Below are 19,853 nucleotides of genomic sequence, written 5' to 3' on the forward strand. Positions count from 1 at the left end.
TTTTTGTTTCTGTGGGGCTTTTTTATTGATTGATGATTGAACTCTGACTCTTTGTAAATAGGGTATTTCAAAAGTCATCTCAAATCTACAGAGTCAGCTTGGTGTATTAGCCCAGCAAACTCAGCAGAACTTTGATAATATTCTAAAACAAAATGGAAATGTGCAACACTCATTGACTATACTTCAGGATGACGTGCAGCTGTAAGTAACTGGATTTGCTGTTCTGTATTCCAATAATTTTAAGTATGCTGAAAATGCAAATTTGTTCTAATGTTTAGGTTCTGACAGTTTGAGTGGAGCTTTGGTGCCCACTTTAGAGTTTCACATTGCACCTTGCCTTTTGATTTTATGTAGGATTCTCTCTATTCTTACTTCATCAGGGCTCGATTTTTTTTTTCCCCTTTAGACAATCTGTGAACGCTATGGAGGATACTGCTTCCCATCAAGAGAAACTTACTACTACTTTAGACGGTTGGGCAAGCGAAATCAGAAAAACATTCAGTGAAGGGTTAAAGGCTGCAGATAAGTCGAACAATGAGTGCCAAAAGCTCAGTTCTGGTATGCTGGTACTTTGCCAGGAAAGCAGTCAATGGTGTGAATCAACAGCAGATACTGTCAACTTGTTCTGTCAGGATCAGCTGAGTTTCCTTAATCGTAAGAAGAGGAGGTTAGAGAACCATGAGCAGGTAGGAGTTTGTAACTGTTATCATAATTCTTTCCTGGGTTTTGACCCTACATCTTGCCTCAAGAGACAGAAGTAGTGTTTAAGTTATTAAGAAGTTATTAAGAAGAGTATATTGGAATGGAATTCAGTATGTTTTTTTTTTAAAAATTGCCAAAATACCAGCAACAGCAGTGTCTTTTAATGTAATAAAACATCCAAAGATGCTTTGCAGGAGCATTGGGCTGTAACTTCTGAGCTCCAGGGCAATGTAACTGGGAGGCACCCCAAAGATCCCAGCTAAGGATTGCATGGCAATTGCCCAGCAAGTGCAAACTTCTGATGGGCAATTGCCCAGCCCTGGGAACCATCTGAAAATGCAATTTAAATTGCAAACTTTGGATGGTTCTTATCTGTCTTACACCCAGAAAATATCAGAAGAATTAAAACCATTTCTAGCTTCTGGATAACTATTGTACAGGCCCACACCAAAACCCTAGGGGCTCCTTACAATCCCCCCCAACACCCAACCCCTGTCAGCCCAACCTGACTGTGCAACCCAACCTTCCTGTCTCCCACTACCAAGTTCTAACCGCTTAGCTGACGACCCTACCTTCTCCTTGGCTGGACCTTTAAACAGCCAGTGCCATGTTTAAAAAAAAAAGGGTGACATGCCCTTTGCCTCCGATTCAGCAATGCTCATTTGAATGTCTTAGGAGTGCACTGCCCTGCACGGTTCTCACCCAGCCTGCGTCGAAAGGTCGGGTGAGACAGGATCGAAAAGATTACAAGGTTAAAAAAGGAGAGGTTTGGCAATCTGACACATGACCAGTCCACAGAAGTTCAGGCCCAATATAAAACAAAATTGGACACCCAGCCACACTGGGGTAGAGAACCAAAAGCTTTTGTCAAAGAGGTTAGATTTTCAGGGGGTGCCTTAACAGCACAACAGAGGTAGAGAAACAGGGATGAAATTCTAGAGTTTGGAGCCCAGGCAGCTGATGGCACAGTGGCCAATGGTAGAATGATGAAAATCAAGGATGCTCAAGAGGCCAGAATTAGAAGAACATTGATATCTCAGGCCTGTAAGGGTGGCGGAGATTAAATGGGGGGGATTAAGACTGATTAGAATTTTAAAATCAAGTTGTCATTTAACCTAGAACCGCAATGGGTCATAAGCAATCGGGGGGAAACCGTATTTTTCTGGTAAAATAACAAAGCCATGTTCAAAGCTCTTTATGAAGTGAATTTAATAATTACAAATGGGTAATTATTCACACTCGGGCATACAATTTGGACTTGGTTTAAACACGTACTTTAAAAGTCCCGATTTAATAGACTTGTAATCTTGAGGGACAGTTTGCAGCCATCCATTCTTCAAGGACCAGCTCAATAGCCATTTGCTCGCTCTCCCTTCAAAGGTGCACTCTTTTAATCTTCTAGCTCAGAAATTCTCTCCCCTTTTCCAAATCAAAGTAACACTTGGTCTCTTTATCATGGTCCTTCTGTTGATTCTAATTATAGCTCTGAGCTGATGGTCCTGCCACAATCTGGAATAATGCTGTACTGCAAACAGGAATTGCTATTTGTTCACAAGATAGGAATTCTCACTTCTAGCACCATAAGACATAGGAGCAGAAGGAGGTCATTTGGCCCATCGAATCTGCTCCACCATTCAATGAGATCATGGTTGATCTGATGATCCTCAACTCCACTTTCCTGCCTTTTCCCCATAATTCTTGATTCCCTTACTGATTAAAATAAGAGCATAAGACGTAGGTTAGCTGTGACAGGGCAACCTCAGAACCCTTTGAGATCTGCAGTGGGGTCAGACAGATTTGTGTTCTGGCACCAACACTCCTTGGCATATTCTTCTCTTTGCTGTTTTCAGATGCCTTCAGGTCATCTACAGAGTGTGTATAATTACACATGTAAGGGGTTCAATCGGTGCTGATTTACCTTTTAATGTTGGTTCTTGACTTTAGGATTTTATAAAGGACAAGCTCACGGAGACACAGGGTTAGGCTCAACCACAATTGATGGAACACCTCCACTGCCCCTAATACAAGAGCTCTAAACTAGTGTAATGACGTCGCACAACACTCTAAACCACAAACTCATTTCTAAAACTCCACTGAAAAAGTAGAACTACAGGCTAAACCCCACATTTCTGCCCAAAACTTACTCGGTCCAACTCAAAGACCCCTTTCAGGATTTAGTAGCTACCCTTAATTCTCAGCCCCAAAGTCCATGAATGTGGCAGATGCAACTCCCCAAAAGGTTGGTCATTCTGGTGCAAGCTGTAGGTCCATGAATCAGGTCACTGCAGAGTCAAGTGCTGGAATAAGGGAGCAGCATATGTAGCAAACTGAAAGCTAATGCAATGCCCACCCTTAAAAGCTAATACCACCCCACAAAAACCTGGCCATTTGATCAACCATGAATGTCAACATTTGATTTATAGTGGAAACAAGTTAGTTATTATTTACAACAATCAATTGATATCATGGTCACCATTACTGAGACTAGCTTTATATTTCAGATTTATTAATTCAGTTTAAACTCCGTCAGCTGCCATAGTGGAATTTGAAGTCGGGTCCCTGTACCATTAGCCTGGGCCTCTGGATTACTAATCCAGTGACATTAACAGTATGCTACTCCCCAACAATGTGATTAACTCTTAAACTGGCTTCTGAAATGGGTTAGCAAGCCACTCAGTTCAAGGACAATTAGTGATGAGCAACAAATACTGGTCTTGCCAGCAACACTTACATCCCATGAAAGATTTTTTTTAAAATCTAAAGTATTGGTTTATCCAATGTTCCATCACTTGTAATAGTGAAAGATTGTCATTTTCCCCTCAGTTCTTAGAGAAATTGTGAATGTGGGTTAGTATTCTCAGTTACATATCTAATTGATAAATGTTTTGACAGTTGTGTTTGATACAGAAGCATACTTTCCAACCTGCACCTTTTCTCTCCCCATTCCAAATGGCAGCTGCCTTGTCTTCCCCTCAGATCGTAACCCGCCCACCCCCTCGAGCTCTGACATTCTTCACTCACTTCTCCTTTGTTTATACCAAGAGTTCACCTCTTCTCTGATTATCTTTCTCTTTCCCCCTGCTCCTCCCTCACCTCTGAGGAATAAAAGGCCATTGTGGGCGGAAATTCTCCTAATAATTTTGTAAGATCAAAAGTTCTAATTTCTCAGAATTATTGTAAGAATTCCTGTCTGTGGAACTGACGGACAGGGTGGAGATTAGAAGTCTGCAGCCTTGATCATATCCAATATCATTCTGTTAATTAGACCTGATGTGTACACAAACATGGGATTCTCAAGAGTAGTGAGGTTCAGAACTTTTCAGATGAATTGGAAGACTTGAGTCAAAAGTAAAAATATGCAGCGCAGAGAGCTCCTGGGGATGAAATTTGTAATTAAATAAAACAGCAAATTTAACCTCTGATCTTTCACTTTTGTAAATATCTTAGTTCTAGGTATCAATGAATATTGCATTGTTTTAAAATTTATCGAGATTTGACATTTTTTCTAAATCTGTGTCAACATTAAAGGTCAGTTCAATGTATACAATGTAAGTTACGCTACAGTCTTTTTATCCCTCTTTGTGTAGACTGCCAATGAGAGTTGTGACACTCTAGTCAGCAAGGTAACAGAGCAGCTGAAGGAGCAATGTGATACTGAGGAATCAGCACTCTGCACCATACGTGATCAGGTTCATAATGATAAAGGAGAGATGATACAACACATAGAAGAGCTAACTGACCAAGCCCAGACAGGACTAAGTAACGTCTTGAACTTCTTAAATGAAGAACTCCAACAGGACTTCCCAACAGGTATGATCAGCTCCTTTGGTAAAAAGTGAGCAGGATGTTTAAATGTAAATATTTGCAGTTTTTAAAAAGTACAGTGCACATGGGAAACGTTCAGGTTAACCAGTGAATGGATTAACAGCTCACTAGCTTACTAACAGTACTACCCTCAAACTTGCAATTTATTGTAGAAATAAGTTGTTACTAAATTGTTATGAAAAGCATGGGATGACTTTCCACTTGCAGGAGGACTAAATTGTCCTCCATATTAATAAAATATATATTTCAGCTGCACTGAAGTTGGCGTGAAGCAGTAAACAATTGGAACAGCTTTTCTCATTTGAATATTATTTGTATGAAGTTATCTTGTACTTAGCAAGTAATTCATAAGCCATGGGCATGCAGATCGTTTAAAAACATTAAATAAAGACTTAGTGCCATATCTCAACAATCTCAGAATGAATTACTTCGATTGCAGCAATCTGTTTCAGTCATAGCAAGATCGCACAAATGCTAGTGATGAATGACCAGTTAGCTGGTTTTGGTGGCTTTTGTAAAGGCGAGGACATCGGGAGGATTCCCTGTTCTTCAATATTTCTCTGGTATCTTTACATTCGCTAAAACCATCAAAATAAATGGTTTAATTAGTAATTCAAAAGACTGCATTGCTGATGATGTGTTACTGCACTGGAATATCTACCCAGATTATGTACTCCAGCCATGGAATCAATCATGAACCCACACCTGAATTGGAGATGAGGGTTCACAATTGAGCCATATTGAAAATGCATGGACAAAAAAAAAATTCTCTAATTGATCTTTATCTCTCAATGTGATGTAACTTCCTTTATTTTTTGCTCACTGCACATCTAAGTTTAAAAGCCTGTGTCCTCGTAACTCAGCAATATAGACCAGAAAGGTGCCTGTCTGAGTTACACTCCGTACAGGACTGCTGCTATCAGTCAATGTCCCTGGGTTTAGGGAAGGATAGATGAGCTGGGGTCCAAGTCCTGCTTACAATGGAGCAATTACAACAGGAAGTGTATGTGTGGCGTTGATGCATTTTTATGAATAATGATCACTGGGAAAACTACTAAAGATGGTCTGTCTAGTTTTGGCCCCATATCCCTATGAGGGAATTGTTTGGGCAGTAAAGTATTTTATTCTGGAATTGTTCTTGTCTTGAAGATAATTACACTTCGATTTTCAGGTACTACTCCGCAGCGCAAAGACTATTCGTATCCACGAGTCCTCTTGAGAACAGAGCCACGTGATGTCTTGGTTGATGAGTACAAAGTACAACAGCAACAGTTCCAGAGTTCTCTGGATACTGTCATGTCCATCCAAGAGGAACTGGTGCCTGAGCAGGTGAATATTGTAGAAAATGTTAACATAGTTGGCGTAGTTCCCTTAAACCTATATCTACACTTCCCACAGATTGCATGTCAGCAATGCATTAGATGTTGGGAGTAAAATACTACTTTTGCACATGTCTGTCATGTGGTGGTGCTGCAAAAGCAGGTAACTAATGATTTTGGGTTAAGAAGCAACTGAATTAGATGCTATAGATTTCTATATCTTCCTATTTGCTGAGAGCTGAATCTGACTAGAATGCTTATGGTATTCGTCATCAGTGTCGGGGCTGAGACCTCACTCTATTTTTAAAATATATACATCACCATGGTTAACTTAGAAAATTTTTAAAACTGGGCAATGACTTTAAAATTACTGAAGCCATAGCTGCCTATGACAAAAATAAGTCTCTGGCATTCAGAGAAGCTGACACCTCATTATCTCTGAAGGGGTGCTAATGACCCCTGTGACTGCAGAAACCAAATTTAAAGAGGATTCTTCCTTTTGAAAATTTTAATGGTTGAAACATTAACAATCCCAAGACTCCAGGCAAAGGAATATACATGCTTTGTCAAAGCCGAAGTGGACAGGTGAGAGACATGTGACATGACCCTGTAGCTGGAGGAACCTGTAATACAGTCTTGCTGTATTCCCAATCAGTCTGCCATCTTCCATCGACCAAGCAGCAGCTCTGAAAAAGGAGTCTGTCCTGGTTTGAATACCTGGTGCCATCTATGCTGTTTCTACTGCAACTTCTGTGCTATCATTTACAAGACTAATTCGCCTCTGCGTGCCCATCTCATCATGGAAGTCATCTCTACTGGAAAAGTAGATTATCCAGAATCAGTTTCAGCCTTTTGACCCCTGAAGGAATACACCTTTGGACTTTGATTCTGGACTCATGTAAAACAGTAATTCTTCTTTTCTCTGTTGTCTTTGTCCTGTTCCTCTTTATTTTCTTTATCCCTCTTTTACTGTATGAATGCAAAAAGTGGGAGCTGAAGGGGGAAAGAAATGTTGTGAACCCTCTTCCCACATTTTGTATGTGTAAAATGAACTAACCCTCTAAGTTTATCCTATCTTGAGTTTGTTGTGGGCTATTAATAGAAAATTGAATCACACCAGAATCGCAGGGTTGGGACATATGCCACTGCTTTTAAAGGGGAAAAGCAAAAAAAAACAGCTTTCTGTTTATGGGCGGGTGGTGAGAAGAGAAATCTGGCCTGTCTAAGTTAAACCCCCTCCGTCCGCAACAGAAATTGGGACCTCAGGTCCGGGATAACCCATTTGAATTTGACCAGAGTCAAAGTTAAGAGACAAGCCAAATCTAATACAAACTAGTCAATTGCAAGCCGAAAGGGGAAAACTTGGTGGCTGGAATGAATTTTAAAACGCAACTAACTTGCCACAGCAAATTCCTTTTTCCTCTAAAACTAAGAAAATGGCAAATTTTGATGCCCAGATGTTTGTTCAGCAAGGGAATTTGAACAGTGGGGCTCCAGGAGCTCTTAGCACAGAACAACTAAAAGCTGTAGCTAGGGAGGTATAGTTTAAAATTGTCCAGTGAAGAGAAGTGAACTGCTCCAGTTTGTAGAACATTTGGATCTCATGTTACCGATAGATGTAAAGCTCAATCATGACTGAATCCCCTCCTTTGGCCAATTTTGAGCTGGAAAAGCTCAGTTTGCAGCTAGAATTTCAGGAGAGGGAAAAATAGAAGCAAATAAAAAGGGAGTGCAAAGGAACAGGAGAGAGAATGGAAGAGAAGAATTCCAACTCCAAAAATTGGTAAAATAGCTAGCAGCTCAAAGGCTTAGAGACCCCTGACAATTGGAAGTTGCGATGGAGAATTTCTCTCTACCCAGTAGCACCTCCTATCCCTCTACCCTGGAACCACTCTGAGGCCCTCAAGTATACTAGATTTATTCCCAAATTTGAAAAGTGTGATGTGGAGTCATTTTTTTGAGAAAATAGCAGGACAGCTAAAATGGCCATCAGAGATCCAGACATTTTTTTATTCAAAGGCAGCTCAGGGAGAGCTCAAGGGGACAGCTACCCCGTGCTGTCTCCTGATGTGTCCCTGACTGCCATCCTAAGTGCCTACGGGTTAGACTTAAGCGGTATATCGCCAGAAATTCTGAACACTCGTAAGAAACTCACATAAACTCACGAGTTTGAATGGCTGAAGCAAATTGCATTCAACTGATGGGTAAGATCCCTGTGCACCTATGAGGGGTTATGAGAATTGTTATTGTTGGAGGAATTCAAAAATTGCCTACCCTACAACCTGCGATTACACTTGGAAGAGCAGAGAATCCTCACAGCTAGGGATGCAGCAGTCACAGCAGACAGCTATGATATCACCCAGAGGCCTGGGAGCTCAGGCAGACCCTTTCCAAACCATTCTCACGAGCCTTGGAAAGATGAGTAGGGTGATCTAGATAGGAAAATTCCCTAACCCAGAAAAGAAAATCCAAAGAAGGGTGTAGGAAGCCTTCCGGGAGCCTGAAAGGAGAACCTGTTGGAGGTCAGTGTCCTTGTAATAAAATAGGCCATTCCAGAAGCGAGTGCTGGAGGTTGTGTAGCAAGCCCGTTGGCCTAATAGGGCTCTATACGAGTAGTCCCCTGAAGGACGCCCCAATGGGTAGTGCAGCAGAGCAGGCAGAGATTCGTGCTACATAAACTTTCCCTTTGGAAGGCATGGCATTGTGTGCCTGAGCCAGACCGACCCCTAGAGAGCTTCTGGAGATTTGCTCTGTCGGGAACAGGGTACCCCAACCCATTCCAAAATGTGAGCAAGTCCATTGTACTGCTCCGGGACACGGGCCACTCGATCTTTAAAGTTAGAGGGAAGGTCTGGAGGCTCAAAAGGGTGAAATAGCATCCATGACGCTTGAGTGAGGGCTGCTCTGTAGCAAGACTGAAGCCAGGCCAGTAAAGTTAAAGGTCTAGGAAAGATCCCTAGAATCTAAAATTGAGTATCTCAATGAAATAGGGTCCAGAGGAGTCCCAGAGCTGGGGAAGAAACAGTGCGGTTGATGCCCCGTATAACCGAAGAGCCTGAAGGAAGGCAGGTTATTAAGCCTGGAAAGGAAAAGGTTTCCTTAAGTGTGGCTAGCAGAAACCTTGTTTCCAACAATAGATAGGGACAAAGGGAGTCCCCAAACCAATGAGCAGAAAGGAAGTGAGATGCCTGAGTCGAAAAGCCACAAGGGAGTGTAGCTGGAACTGCACCTCCTCTTGAGAGCAGAAGTGTTCCTGGGGACATGGAACAAGGTAGGAGAGCACCCCCTCCAAAGCCAAAGACCCCAGCTAGGAAGCCATTGATTGGCCTGGCTGGAAGTTTTATAGCAAAGTTAAATGTAGACAAGGGAAGTTCTCCAATTGGCCCAGAAAGTAAGGGTGATGCCTCACTCAGTTGAAGAGCCACCAGGCAATACAGCAAGAGTTGACCATCCACCAGAGGGCAGTAGTTAATTTAAAATGATCCATAACAACCCACCAGGCTACACACATTAGCTGTACCTGGTATGGATGCGGGAGACCCCTTCCAGAAGGCCATCTTTCTATCAATCGGGCCCAGAAAGGCTGGCCCAAGTTCAGGAGCCTGCCTGTTGTGTCTCCCTAAAGCATCCAACAGCAGAAGCTGCAACACCCCAGTTGTGCTAGTGCTGTGTTGGATCCTGAACTGGAACCCTTGAAAGAGGTCAAAGTCCCTTTAAAACATTCCAATCTCCTGACAGTCAGCCTAACCATAGTCCCTGGGTCTGAATAGCTGAATCCATGGGTAAGCAAAGTGGGACAGCAGGAACTAAGCTGGACAAGGTTACGGGGAGAAGGCGGGAGAATGGGGTTGAGAAACTTATCAGCCATGATTGAATGGCGGAGCAGACTCGATGGGCCGAATGGCCTAATTTCTGCTCCTATGTCTTATGGTCTTATGGACAAGAGCAGCTCAGCCCCATAATCCAAAGGCCTGGCACCCACAGTGAGATGCCCAGCATTCCCCTGCGGATCGCCTAGAGCAGCTTGACCATCACTGAGTGCTAACCACCTTTTTTTTAAAAAAAAAAATCCCCAGACCCTTTTGAGGATACTTAATTTGGATTTGGGCAAGCAGAGTTCTTAAACCCATGGCTTTTCTTATGCCTGGTCCCCAACAGAGGGAATTCAGAACTGTAGCCCTAAATAGACTTCCCCGTAAAGATAAATTTTTAATCCTCTGAAGTCACCTAAATCCCAGGACTGGACAATGTCCTTGCTGATGCACTGACCCAGGTTTAAACCTCAAAGAAAATGCAGCAGGGAGCTGCTAATGTACCTACTAGCTGTGTCTGGTGTGCCAGTATGAATGAGAGAATGCATATATACTTCATTTCCTATTCTTCCTCAAGACCAAAAAAAATGAAAAATGAAAGAATTCATTTTTTCCCAGGGCAGCGAGGGACGTCAGGGGGCTAAGACCTCTCTCTATTTTTAAAAAATATATATATCATCATGGTTAATTTGTAAAATTTTAAAAACTGGATAAAGCCAGCCATGGCTTCAGTCACTTTAAAGTCTGCGACTCAAAGAACTTTTCTGGCATCAGAGAAGCTGACACCTCATTATCTCTGAAGAGTTGCTAATGACCCCTGTGACTATTGAGACCAAAATCAAAGGGAATTCTGCGAAAACCATCTACATTTCATAAAAGCCACCAGAGTCTACCAGTCTGCTAGGGTTTGCCTTGCAACCTCTCCTTTGTGATTCTTAATGGTTGAAGCATTAACAATTCCAAGACTCCAGACAAAGGAACATACATCCTTTGCCAAAGCCAAAGTGGACAGGTGGGAGCAATGAAGTAAATTTGAAGAGATTAGGCTGATAGGCTCTGAGCCTAACTGCAGCAAATGCAGGAGAGAAACAGTCTGATTGGAGGAGCATTCATTGTGGGTGGCGGGGAGTTATGTAGTTCAAAATCAGTAAATTTTGGCATAAGTTTATAAAATTTTGATATGATTTTAGACTGGGGCCCTGTTTGTTCAGGTGGGTGTTGAAGAGCCCATAGTACTATCTGAAGGAGAGTTCTTGCTTCCTAACCAATATTCGACCATCTGTTTGTCGTCACCATCAAAACGGGCTAACTGGCCATTCATCTCGCTGATCTATGTGGGATTTTGCTGTGTGCAACATGGCTGCTGCATTTGCCTGCAAAGGAATGACAACCTTCAAAATACCACATTAATTCTGATGCTTTGGGACGCTTTTGAGAATGTGAAAATCACGGTACAAATGAAAATTCATTCATTCTTTAAGACATGCTATTCATGAAACCAAATTGTGGTTGATTTTCAGGAGTCTGAAGATGATCAAGCAAGCATCCAGAATGACAGCATTACCAGTGAGAAGTTTAGTACTGAAGAAAATTTCCACCTTAGTAGTGATGGTGCCCCCTTCTTCAAGGTAAATAAAGTTGTGCCATTAACTTGCATTGCTGGGTTCATTTTCATTAGTGTAAAATAGGTGAATGGTGAGATAGTAAGTGAAAATAACCTAGTAGTGGGCAACTATTTTATCACAAACTTTATAAAATTTTGGTGGTGATCTCAGCAAAGCTACTCACTTGGAATGCTATGAACATGTGCTTTGGGTGCAATCAGCAATCTGAATGCAAATTGTGCTCAAAGTTGGGCTAGTTTTCAAAAGTGCAATTTTTTTTTTGCTCAAGTTTCCACTCAAACATAATTGCAAAGCATAAAATCTTACATGAGCCAGTGCACTCGGATAGTGGTTTTTTTGGCAAATGTTAGCATTAAAAAGTATTCCATAATAATTTTGAGTGGTGACCTCGTGCACTTTATTAATACAGCTGAAAATGGGTTTACCATTTGGTGCACCAACTTTAATGGATTACTTTTTTTAACTGAAAATGACCATGAAAATTAGGCAGAGCCATTTGTTAGTTACATTGTACAGCAGTTAGTTTCTTAGCAAATTAAAAGGATTTTAACATGCATTTAAGTGCCTTAGCACCTAGAATAAAAAGCTTAATTTTAAGAGCCTCTTCAAAGACCCATAAATAGACACAATTATCAGAAATTTGCCATGGTGAATAATCTGATATGGGGCTGTGGTCTGTTTTCTGGGAGGGACTGGCTTCCAGCATGGTATTATTTAAAACAGTGCAAAAAGTCATGGAAGCTCTGTGCATTCGACATAATGCTGTGCCTGAAATTCCTCAATTTATGCTGGAATGGCTGTTTTTGTACTGTGCTGAGAAAGTCAGCACAAATCACAGAATCTCAGTGCAGAAGAGGCCCTTCAGCCCATCGAGTCTGCACTGACACGTGAGAAACACCTGGCCTACCTACCTAATCACATTTACCAGCACTTGGCCCATAGCCTTGAATGTTATGACGTGCCAAGTGCTCATCCAGGTACTTTTTAAAGGATGTGAGGCAACCTGCCTCCACCACCCTCTTAGGCAGTGCATTCCAGACCGTCACCACCCTCTAGGTAAAAAAGTTTTTCCTCATATCCCCTCTAAACCTCCTGCCCCTCACCTTGAACTTATGCCCCCTTGTGACTGACCCTTCAACTAAGGGGAACAGCTGCTCCCTATCCACCCTGTCCATGCCCCTCATAATCTTATACACCTCAATCAGGTCACCTCTCAGTCTTCTCTGCTCCAACAAAAACAACCCAAGTCTATCCAACCTCTCTTCATAACTTAAATGTTTCATCCCAGGCAACATCCTGGTGAATCTCCTCTGCACCCCCTCCAGTGCAATCACATCCTTCCTATAATGTGGCGACCAGAACTGCACACACTACTCCAGCTGTGGCCTCACCAAGGTTCTATACAACTCCAACATGACCTCCCTACTTTTGTAATCTATGCCTCGATTGATAAAGGCAAGTGTCCCATATGCCTTTTTCACCACCCCACTAACATGCCCCTCTGCCTTCAGAGATCTATGGACACAAATGAGTAGGAATTTTACCCCATGTAATATTTTTTGGAAATATCAGTACAATGGGCTGAAAATATGTTCAGAGGAAGCTATATTATATTTTTGTAAAATTAAGGTCAACGTTTAAAACTCTGATCAATGTGTCATAGGTGGGTATTTTTTAATTGACTCTTGGAACCTCTAGATGCTAGAACTTGGTACAAAATGTGCTAAGTATAAAGATTGTCAGATGGATGAGTGAAGAGGTTCAAATATTGATGGAACTTAATTGTGAAAGACACTATGGGAAGCTGTACAAGCTCAAATGGATACAGAGTCTCTGATCCTGATAGTTTACATTTCATTCATATATGTTTAAATTAATTTAGATTCTTGCAGGTGAAATAGCCATTTACATCCCAATATGATCCAATTTGTTGCCTAATAGTCAAATATCACTTCATGCTGTGTTTATGAATTCTGTGCTGTAGATTAAACATACTGTACTTAATTAGCAAGTTCAAAGCAAATGGGTTTATCTGCTTGAATTTGTATAGACATTTTCAATATTTTGCTGCAAAAATGCCTCAAAATAAAGGCTAGTAGTTCCAAGAATTAATGAATGTATTTACCTGTTCGTTTAATGTACTAAATCTGTTGGTAATCTCTGCTTTCACCTTTTTAGCACAATAAGAGACACAAAAAAGACAAAGAAAACAGAACTGCTGTTGACAAATTGAAGTCTGTGGAAGACAATCCAGTCCTGTCAGCATCAAAATCTAAGTTGCCTCTCAGAATACAAAATTAGTGAATCTGTGATTTGTAATTTTAATTACATCTTCTATATCAGGGTTTATTCTGCTTTTATGTATATTGCTGTCTATATTTTTGTTTCACTGCCTCAAAATTCCAATTATCCAAGTATTGTTACTTTTGAAGCATTGCCTTTTTTTCAACATTGAATCATTTCAAAAAAAGATCCTTTCAAATAATGTTCCATACTATTTCTAATATTTTTAATTATTGTTTAAAAACTTTCTACACCCTGTATTTACAAAATATGTATATCTTAATGCTGGATAATCTAAAGCTCTTTATAGGCTTAATCTCACTATATCTGGTTGTATATATTTCAAAATAAAATTTCATACTGATTCAAAAACTTTATATAATAGATGTAAATTGCATTCTTTAGAAGTGCGGATTTAATTGTTCTTTTCAAAAAGGAATTGGGTATATAATTGAAGAGGAAAGTTTTTCAGGGTTATGGTAGCAGGAGCATGGGACTAATTGGATAGCTTTTTCGAAGAGCCAACACAGACGCAATAAGATTAGTGTCCTCCTTCTGTAACATTCTGATACGTATACAGCAAAGAAACATGGAAAATGAAGGGGAAAAAGTGAGATTGAGTAGCAGATGGGATTGCTTCAACTGTCCCGTACCAATAAAGAAAGACTTGCATTTACACAGCCCTTTTTCATAACTGTAGGATGTCTTACAGCGATTTATGGCAAATTAGTCACTGCTGCAGGAAAAAGGCAGTCAATTTGCAACAGGTTCCTACAAAAAAGTGACAATGACCAGACAATTTTTTCTTTAGTGACATTAATTGAGGAATATTCAGGACACTCTGGATAACTTCCTGCTCTTTGTGTCAAGGGATCTTTTATGTCCACGTGAGAGCTGTTTAATATATCATTCTGAAAGAGCACATCTGACAGTGCAGCACTCCCTCAGTACTGTTAGAATATCAGCCTAGATTTCTTTTCTGCTCAAGTATCAATGGAATTTGAACCCAGAACCACCAGATGGTGCATGCTGCTTAAAAACAGGTACAGGTGGTTACAGAATGATTAAGATGCTTGGGCACATTTGCAAGTAGCTTTAGATCATGATAGTCAAGCCTCAAAATGCAAAGAGATCTAGGATGATCTCTGACATTGGATGTAATTGCCTATTTTGTTTTCTATGGGGAGGGGCATTTGCATGGAATGTAATTGCTGTTTTGTCCTGCCACTTGCTTTCTGTCGGATGCTTGGTGAGGTGCCCTTTCCCATGAATGGAATCTGAACACAAATGGAAAGCACTTGATGACTTGCTATTTGATTATTTTGACAATGTGGTTCATGTATCCTCAGAACTCTGTGCATTTCTAAAGAATTCACAGCCTATATCTGCAATGCTTATTGTCTGATATCCTTACACTTAATAACCCAGTGGATTAAAGTGCTATGTAATGCATTGAAACTAGAGGTTCTAGATTTATTCTCTGGTTTAGTCTGAGCTGGAGGAGTTTTCTGGGGCAACAATGAGTGCTCTACCATTTTGTTTGAGTTTGCTGCCGCAATGGTCTTACTGGAGTTTTGTCCAGTGTGACCCTTGGTGGGTATATTTATATCAATCTTTCACCGGACTTCTAAATTATTTTATGTATATTATATTTTTTTTTAAAAAGGATGTGAAGGGGGGAACAATGGGAAAACAGTCCTGTGGTTAAAAACATTATAAATTAATTCTGCACCTAAAGGATTGGTAGTAATCAAATTCCTCAGGTTTTGCTGTCACATTGAGCATGATATAAAATAATCATAGAAGAAAAAATCAAGAGATGCTTAATGTGATGAATGAGAAAGCATTGTTAATTCTGAAATTAACAATGTTGGCATATTCAGTGGGTCAGGCAGCTTCGGTGGAGAGAGAAATAGTTAACATGTCAGGTCAATGGCTTTTCATCAGAGCTGGAAAAAAAAATTGAGACATAACAGATTTTAAGCAGGGAAAGGGGTGGTGGTGAAAACAAAAGGGTTGATCTGGTCAATGTTCCCAGCCACAGTAATCTGTGTAGGGAGCATCGAATAACCAGGCTGCACACAACCAAGGTTCATGTTGAGCTGAAGCTCAATATGAGCAGTGACTCAAAGTCACTGAGCTGGAGGCCAAGCTGCACAGACACTGGTGCATTAGGGACGGGAAAGTTACCTGAACACTTTGAACCAGGGCGCTCTCTCATTCCTTGGGATAGGGTCTTCTGATTTGGTCAGACACAGGAGGGTTTGACTGTGAATGAGGCAGGTATGGGGACCCAGAGTCAAGAAGTGGAGGAGCCTCAGCCTTTGCAGTTGTCCAACAGGTTTGAGGTTCTTGGCAGCCTGTATGGATGAAAGTAGTGGCTGCAGGGTGGATGAGCAAACTGACTGTGGCACCATGGTACAGGATGCCATTCAAGCTGGAGGAGTGAATAGGAATGTAGTGGTAGTTGGGGACAGTATAATCAGAGGGATAGACAGTTCTGTGCAGCCGAGAGCAGGAGTACAAATGGCTGTGTTGCCTGCCCAGCGCCAGGGTTCAGGACATCTCTGGACTGGAGAGGAGCATTCAGTGGTTGTCCACGTAGGTACATAGATAGAACTAGGAAAGAGGTTCTGCTGAGGGAGTAGGAGAGCAAGGGGCTAAATTTTAAAAATAGAACCTAGAAGGTAACAATCTCTGGATTATTTACCTAAGCCATGAGCAAACTGGTGTAGGGTTAAATCAGATTAGAGAGTTAAATGCGTGGTTCAAAGATTGGTGTGGGAGAAATGCATTTCAATTCATGGGGTACTGGCACCAGTACTGGGGAAAGTGGAAGTTGTACCGTTGGGACAGTCTTTACCTGAACCATGCTGGGATGAGTGTCCTGGCAAGGGATCGAGTTTGGAATGATGTGATAAATTAAGTAGAGAAGGTAAGGCAAAAGAGCAAGGTAGGAATAAGCGAAATGATGATCAGAGCATAGCAGGATGTGACCGAGTGTACAAACCTCAGAGTGCACCAGCAGAGGCTAGAGATTACAAAAAAAGTAAAGGCTCCGTATCTGAATGCATGTAGCATTCATAACAAAACACATGAATTGACAGCACAAAGAAATAAATGTGTATGATCCGATAGCCGTTGCAGAGACATAGCTGCAGGATGACAAAAACTGGGATCTTGAATATTCAAAGGTAAGTGACATTTAGGAAAGATGAGAAACTAGGAAAAAGTGGGGGGGGGTTAGCTCTGTTAATTAAGGATGGCATTGGCACAATAGAGAGAAATTACTTTAGTTCTGCAGATCAAGACATAGAATCAGTTTGGGTAGAGATGAGAAATAGTAAAGGTAAGATGTCACTTGTAGGAGTGGTTTATGGCCTCCTAACAGGATGGAGTATACAGGAAGAAATAATGGGGGCTTGTAAGAAAGATATAGTGATAATCATGGGTGATTCCAATCTACATATAGATTGGACAAATCAGATTGGCAATGGTAGCCCTGGATGATTTCATAGAGTGCTTTCAGGACAGTTTCTTAGAGCAGCACGTTTTAGTACCGAGCAGGCTATATCCGATCTGAAACTGAGCAATGAGTCAGGATTAATTAATGACCTCATAGTGAAATGTTTTTGTTAAGTTCTCAACCACCGGACCCATACAGAGTTCGGCCTTGGCGTTTCAGGGCATAGACCACATCCATGGCGGTAACAGTCTTGCGTTTAGCGTGCTCCGTGTAGGTGACCGAGTCTCGGATGATATTTTCCAAGAAAACCTTGAGAACCCTGCGAGTTTCCTCATAAATGAGGCCGGAGATGCGCTTAACGCCCCCACGACGAGCGAGACGGCAAATGGCAGGTTTAGTGATTCCCTGGATATTATCTCGGAGGACTTTCCGGTGCCGTTTCGCACTCCCTTTCCCGCCTTTGCCTCTACCGGACATCACACCCGGAGATAAAGCTTTGTAATGACCTCATCGTGAAGGTGCACCTAGGTAGCAATGATCATAGTATGATTGAATTTCACATTCAGTTTGAGGAAAGAAAGGAATGGATCTAAGACTTGTATTTTAAATTTAAATAAAGATAATTATGAGGGCACGAAGACAGAACTGGCTAAAGTGAAGTGGAAAATTAGGTTAAGAGATAGGTCAGTAGAGATGCAGTGGCAGACATTTAAGGAGATATTTCAGAATACTGAGAAAAGATAAATTCCAGTAAGAAAGGAAGACTCTAAGGGAAGGACTCACCACCCATAGCTAACTAAAGAAGTTAAAGATAGTACCAAATTGAAAGAAAATGTGTATAATTCTGGAAGTTTGAGTGGCAGGTCAGAAAATTGGACAGAATATAAAGGACAGTGAAGAATGACTAAAAGGTTAATAAGAAAGGAGAAATTGGAGTACAAGAGAAAGTTAACTAGAATTATAAAAAGATGCTAAGAGTTTCTCCAGATATTTAAAAAGCAAAGTGAGTGTGGGTCCTCTAGACAGTGAGAGTGGGGAATTAATAATGGAAAATAAGGAAATGGTGGATGAATTGAATAGATATTTTTCATCTGTCTTCACTGTAGAGGATACAAATAACATCCCAGAAATAATTATGAGTCAGGAGGTGAAAGGGTAGGAGGAACTTAAAACAATGACAATCACCAGGGAAAGGGTACTGAGAAAATTATTAAAACTAAAAGCTTCCAAGTCCCCAGGTCCTGATGGACTTCATCCTAGGGTCTTAAACGAAGTGGCTGCTGAGATGGAACATACATTGGTTTTAATTTTCCAAAATTTCCTAGATTCTGGAAAGGTCCCATCAGATTGGGAAATAGCAAATGTGAGTCCACTATTAAAGACAGGAAGGAGATAGAAAGCAGGAAACTACAGCCCACTTAGCTTAACATCTGACATAGGGAATTTGCTGGAATCTATTAATAAAGAGGATTTGGTGGGACGCTTAGAAAATCTCAGTGCAATCAAGCAAAGTCAATATGGTTTTGTGAAAGAAAAATGATGTTTGACTAATTTATAGGGGTTCTTTGAGGAAGTAACAAGCAATGTGGATAAAGGGGAACCTGTGGATGTGCTGTACTGAGATTTCCAGAGGCATTTGACAAGGTCCCACATCAGAGGTTCCTACGCAAAACAAGAGCGCATGGCATAGGGGGTAACATATTAGCATAGATAGAGGATTGGTTAGTTAACAGGAAACAGGGAGTCAGGATAAATGGGTCTTATTCGGGTTGGCAAGATGTAACTAGTGGAGTGCCACAGGGACCAGTGCAGGGGCCTCCATAATTTATATTTACAATTTTTATTAATTACTTGAGTGAAGGGCTTGGTTGTTAAATTTGCTGAAGGCACAAAGATAGGAAGAAAATTAATTTGTGAAGAGGACATAAGGGGGTAGAATTTTATGGTCCCCTTGAGGCGGGAGCGGGACTGTAAAATGCAATGAGCCATTCAAAAGTCCATTGACTTTGACAGGACCATAAAATCCTGCCAGCATAAAATTCTGCCCAAGGTGTCTGCAAAGGGACATAGATAGGTTAAGTGAGTGGGCAAAAAATTGGCCAATGGAGTATAATGTGGGAAAGTGTGAATTTGTCCACTTTGGCAGGAAGAGTCAGAAAGCAGCATATTATTTAAATGGAGAGAGTTTGCAGAACTCTGAGGAACAGATGAATCTGGGTGTCCTGGTACAAGAATCAGGAAAAGTTAGTATGCAGGTGCAGTAAGTGATTTGGAAGGCATAAGACCATAAGACATAGGAGCAGAAATTAGGCCATTTGGCCCATCAAGTCTGCTCCGCCATTCAATCATAGCTGATAAATTTCTCAACCCCATTCTCCCGCCTTCTCCCCGTAACCTTTGATCCCCTTACCAATCAAGAACCTATCTATCTTGGTCTTAAATACACTCAATGACCTGGCCTCCACAGCCTTCTGTGGCAATGAATTCCATAGATTCACCACTCTTTGGCTAAAGAAGTTTCTCCTCATCTCTGTTCTAAAAGGTCTTCCCTTTACTCTGAGGCTGTGCCCTCGGGTCCTAGTCTCTCCTACTAATGGAAACATCTTCCCCACGTCCACTCTATCCAGGCCTTTCAGTAGAACCATAGAACACTACAGCACAGAAAACAGGCCATTCGGCCTTTCTAGTCTGTGGCGAAATATTATTCCGCTAATCCCATTGACCTGCACCCAGTCCATAACCCTCCAGACCTCTCCCATCCATGTATCTATCCAATTTATTCTTAAAACTTAAGTGTGAGCCCGCATTTACCACGTCAGAT

At 41.2% G+C, this 19,853-nt stretch overlaps 2 protein-coding genes across 3 annotated transcripts in view; one reads left to right on the forward strand and one right to left on the reverse strand.

Annotated features, from left to right (window-relative positions):
• kif11 (kinesin family member 11) overlaps positions 1–13,938 on the forward strand; it is a 41,358-nt gene extending 27,420 nt beyond the window's left edge. For both annotated transcript variants that reach the window (XM_078564938.1, XM_078564939.1), the window contains exons 19-24: positions 62–201; positions 407–686; positions 4,290–4,512; positions 5,699–5,856; positions 11,179–11,286; positions 13,462–13,938. In XM_078564938.1, the coding sequence (XP_078421064.1) occupies positions 62–201; positions 407–686; positions 4,290–4,512; positions 5,699–5,856; positions 11,179–11,286; positions 13,462–13,584 (1,032 nt within the window). In that variant the 3' untranslated portion in view covers positions 13,585–13,938. The remainder of the gene's footprint in view (positions 1–61; positions 202–406; positions 687–4,289; positions 4,513–5,698; positions 5,857–11,178; positions 11,287–13,461) is intronic.
• Positions 13,939–17,209: 3,271 nt separating this feature from the next.
• Positions 17,210–17,509, reverse strand: LOC144694607 (histone H4-like). The gene has a single exon (XM_078565207.1). The coding sequence runs from the start codon at positions 17,507–17,509 to the stop codon at positions 17,210–17,212; it is 300 nt and encodes a 99-aa protein (XP_078421333.1).
• Between the last annotated feature and the right edge of the window lie 2,344 nt (positions 17,510–19,853).

This window comes from Cetorhinus maximus, chromosome 20, assembly GCF_964194155.1.
Source record: "Cetorhinus maximus chromosome 20, sCetMax3.hap1.1, whole genome shotgun sequence".
NCBI lineage: Eukaryota > Metazoa > Chordata > Chondrichthyes > Lamniformes > Cetorhinidae > Cetorhinus > Cetorhinus maximus.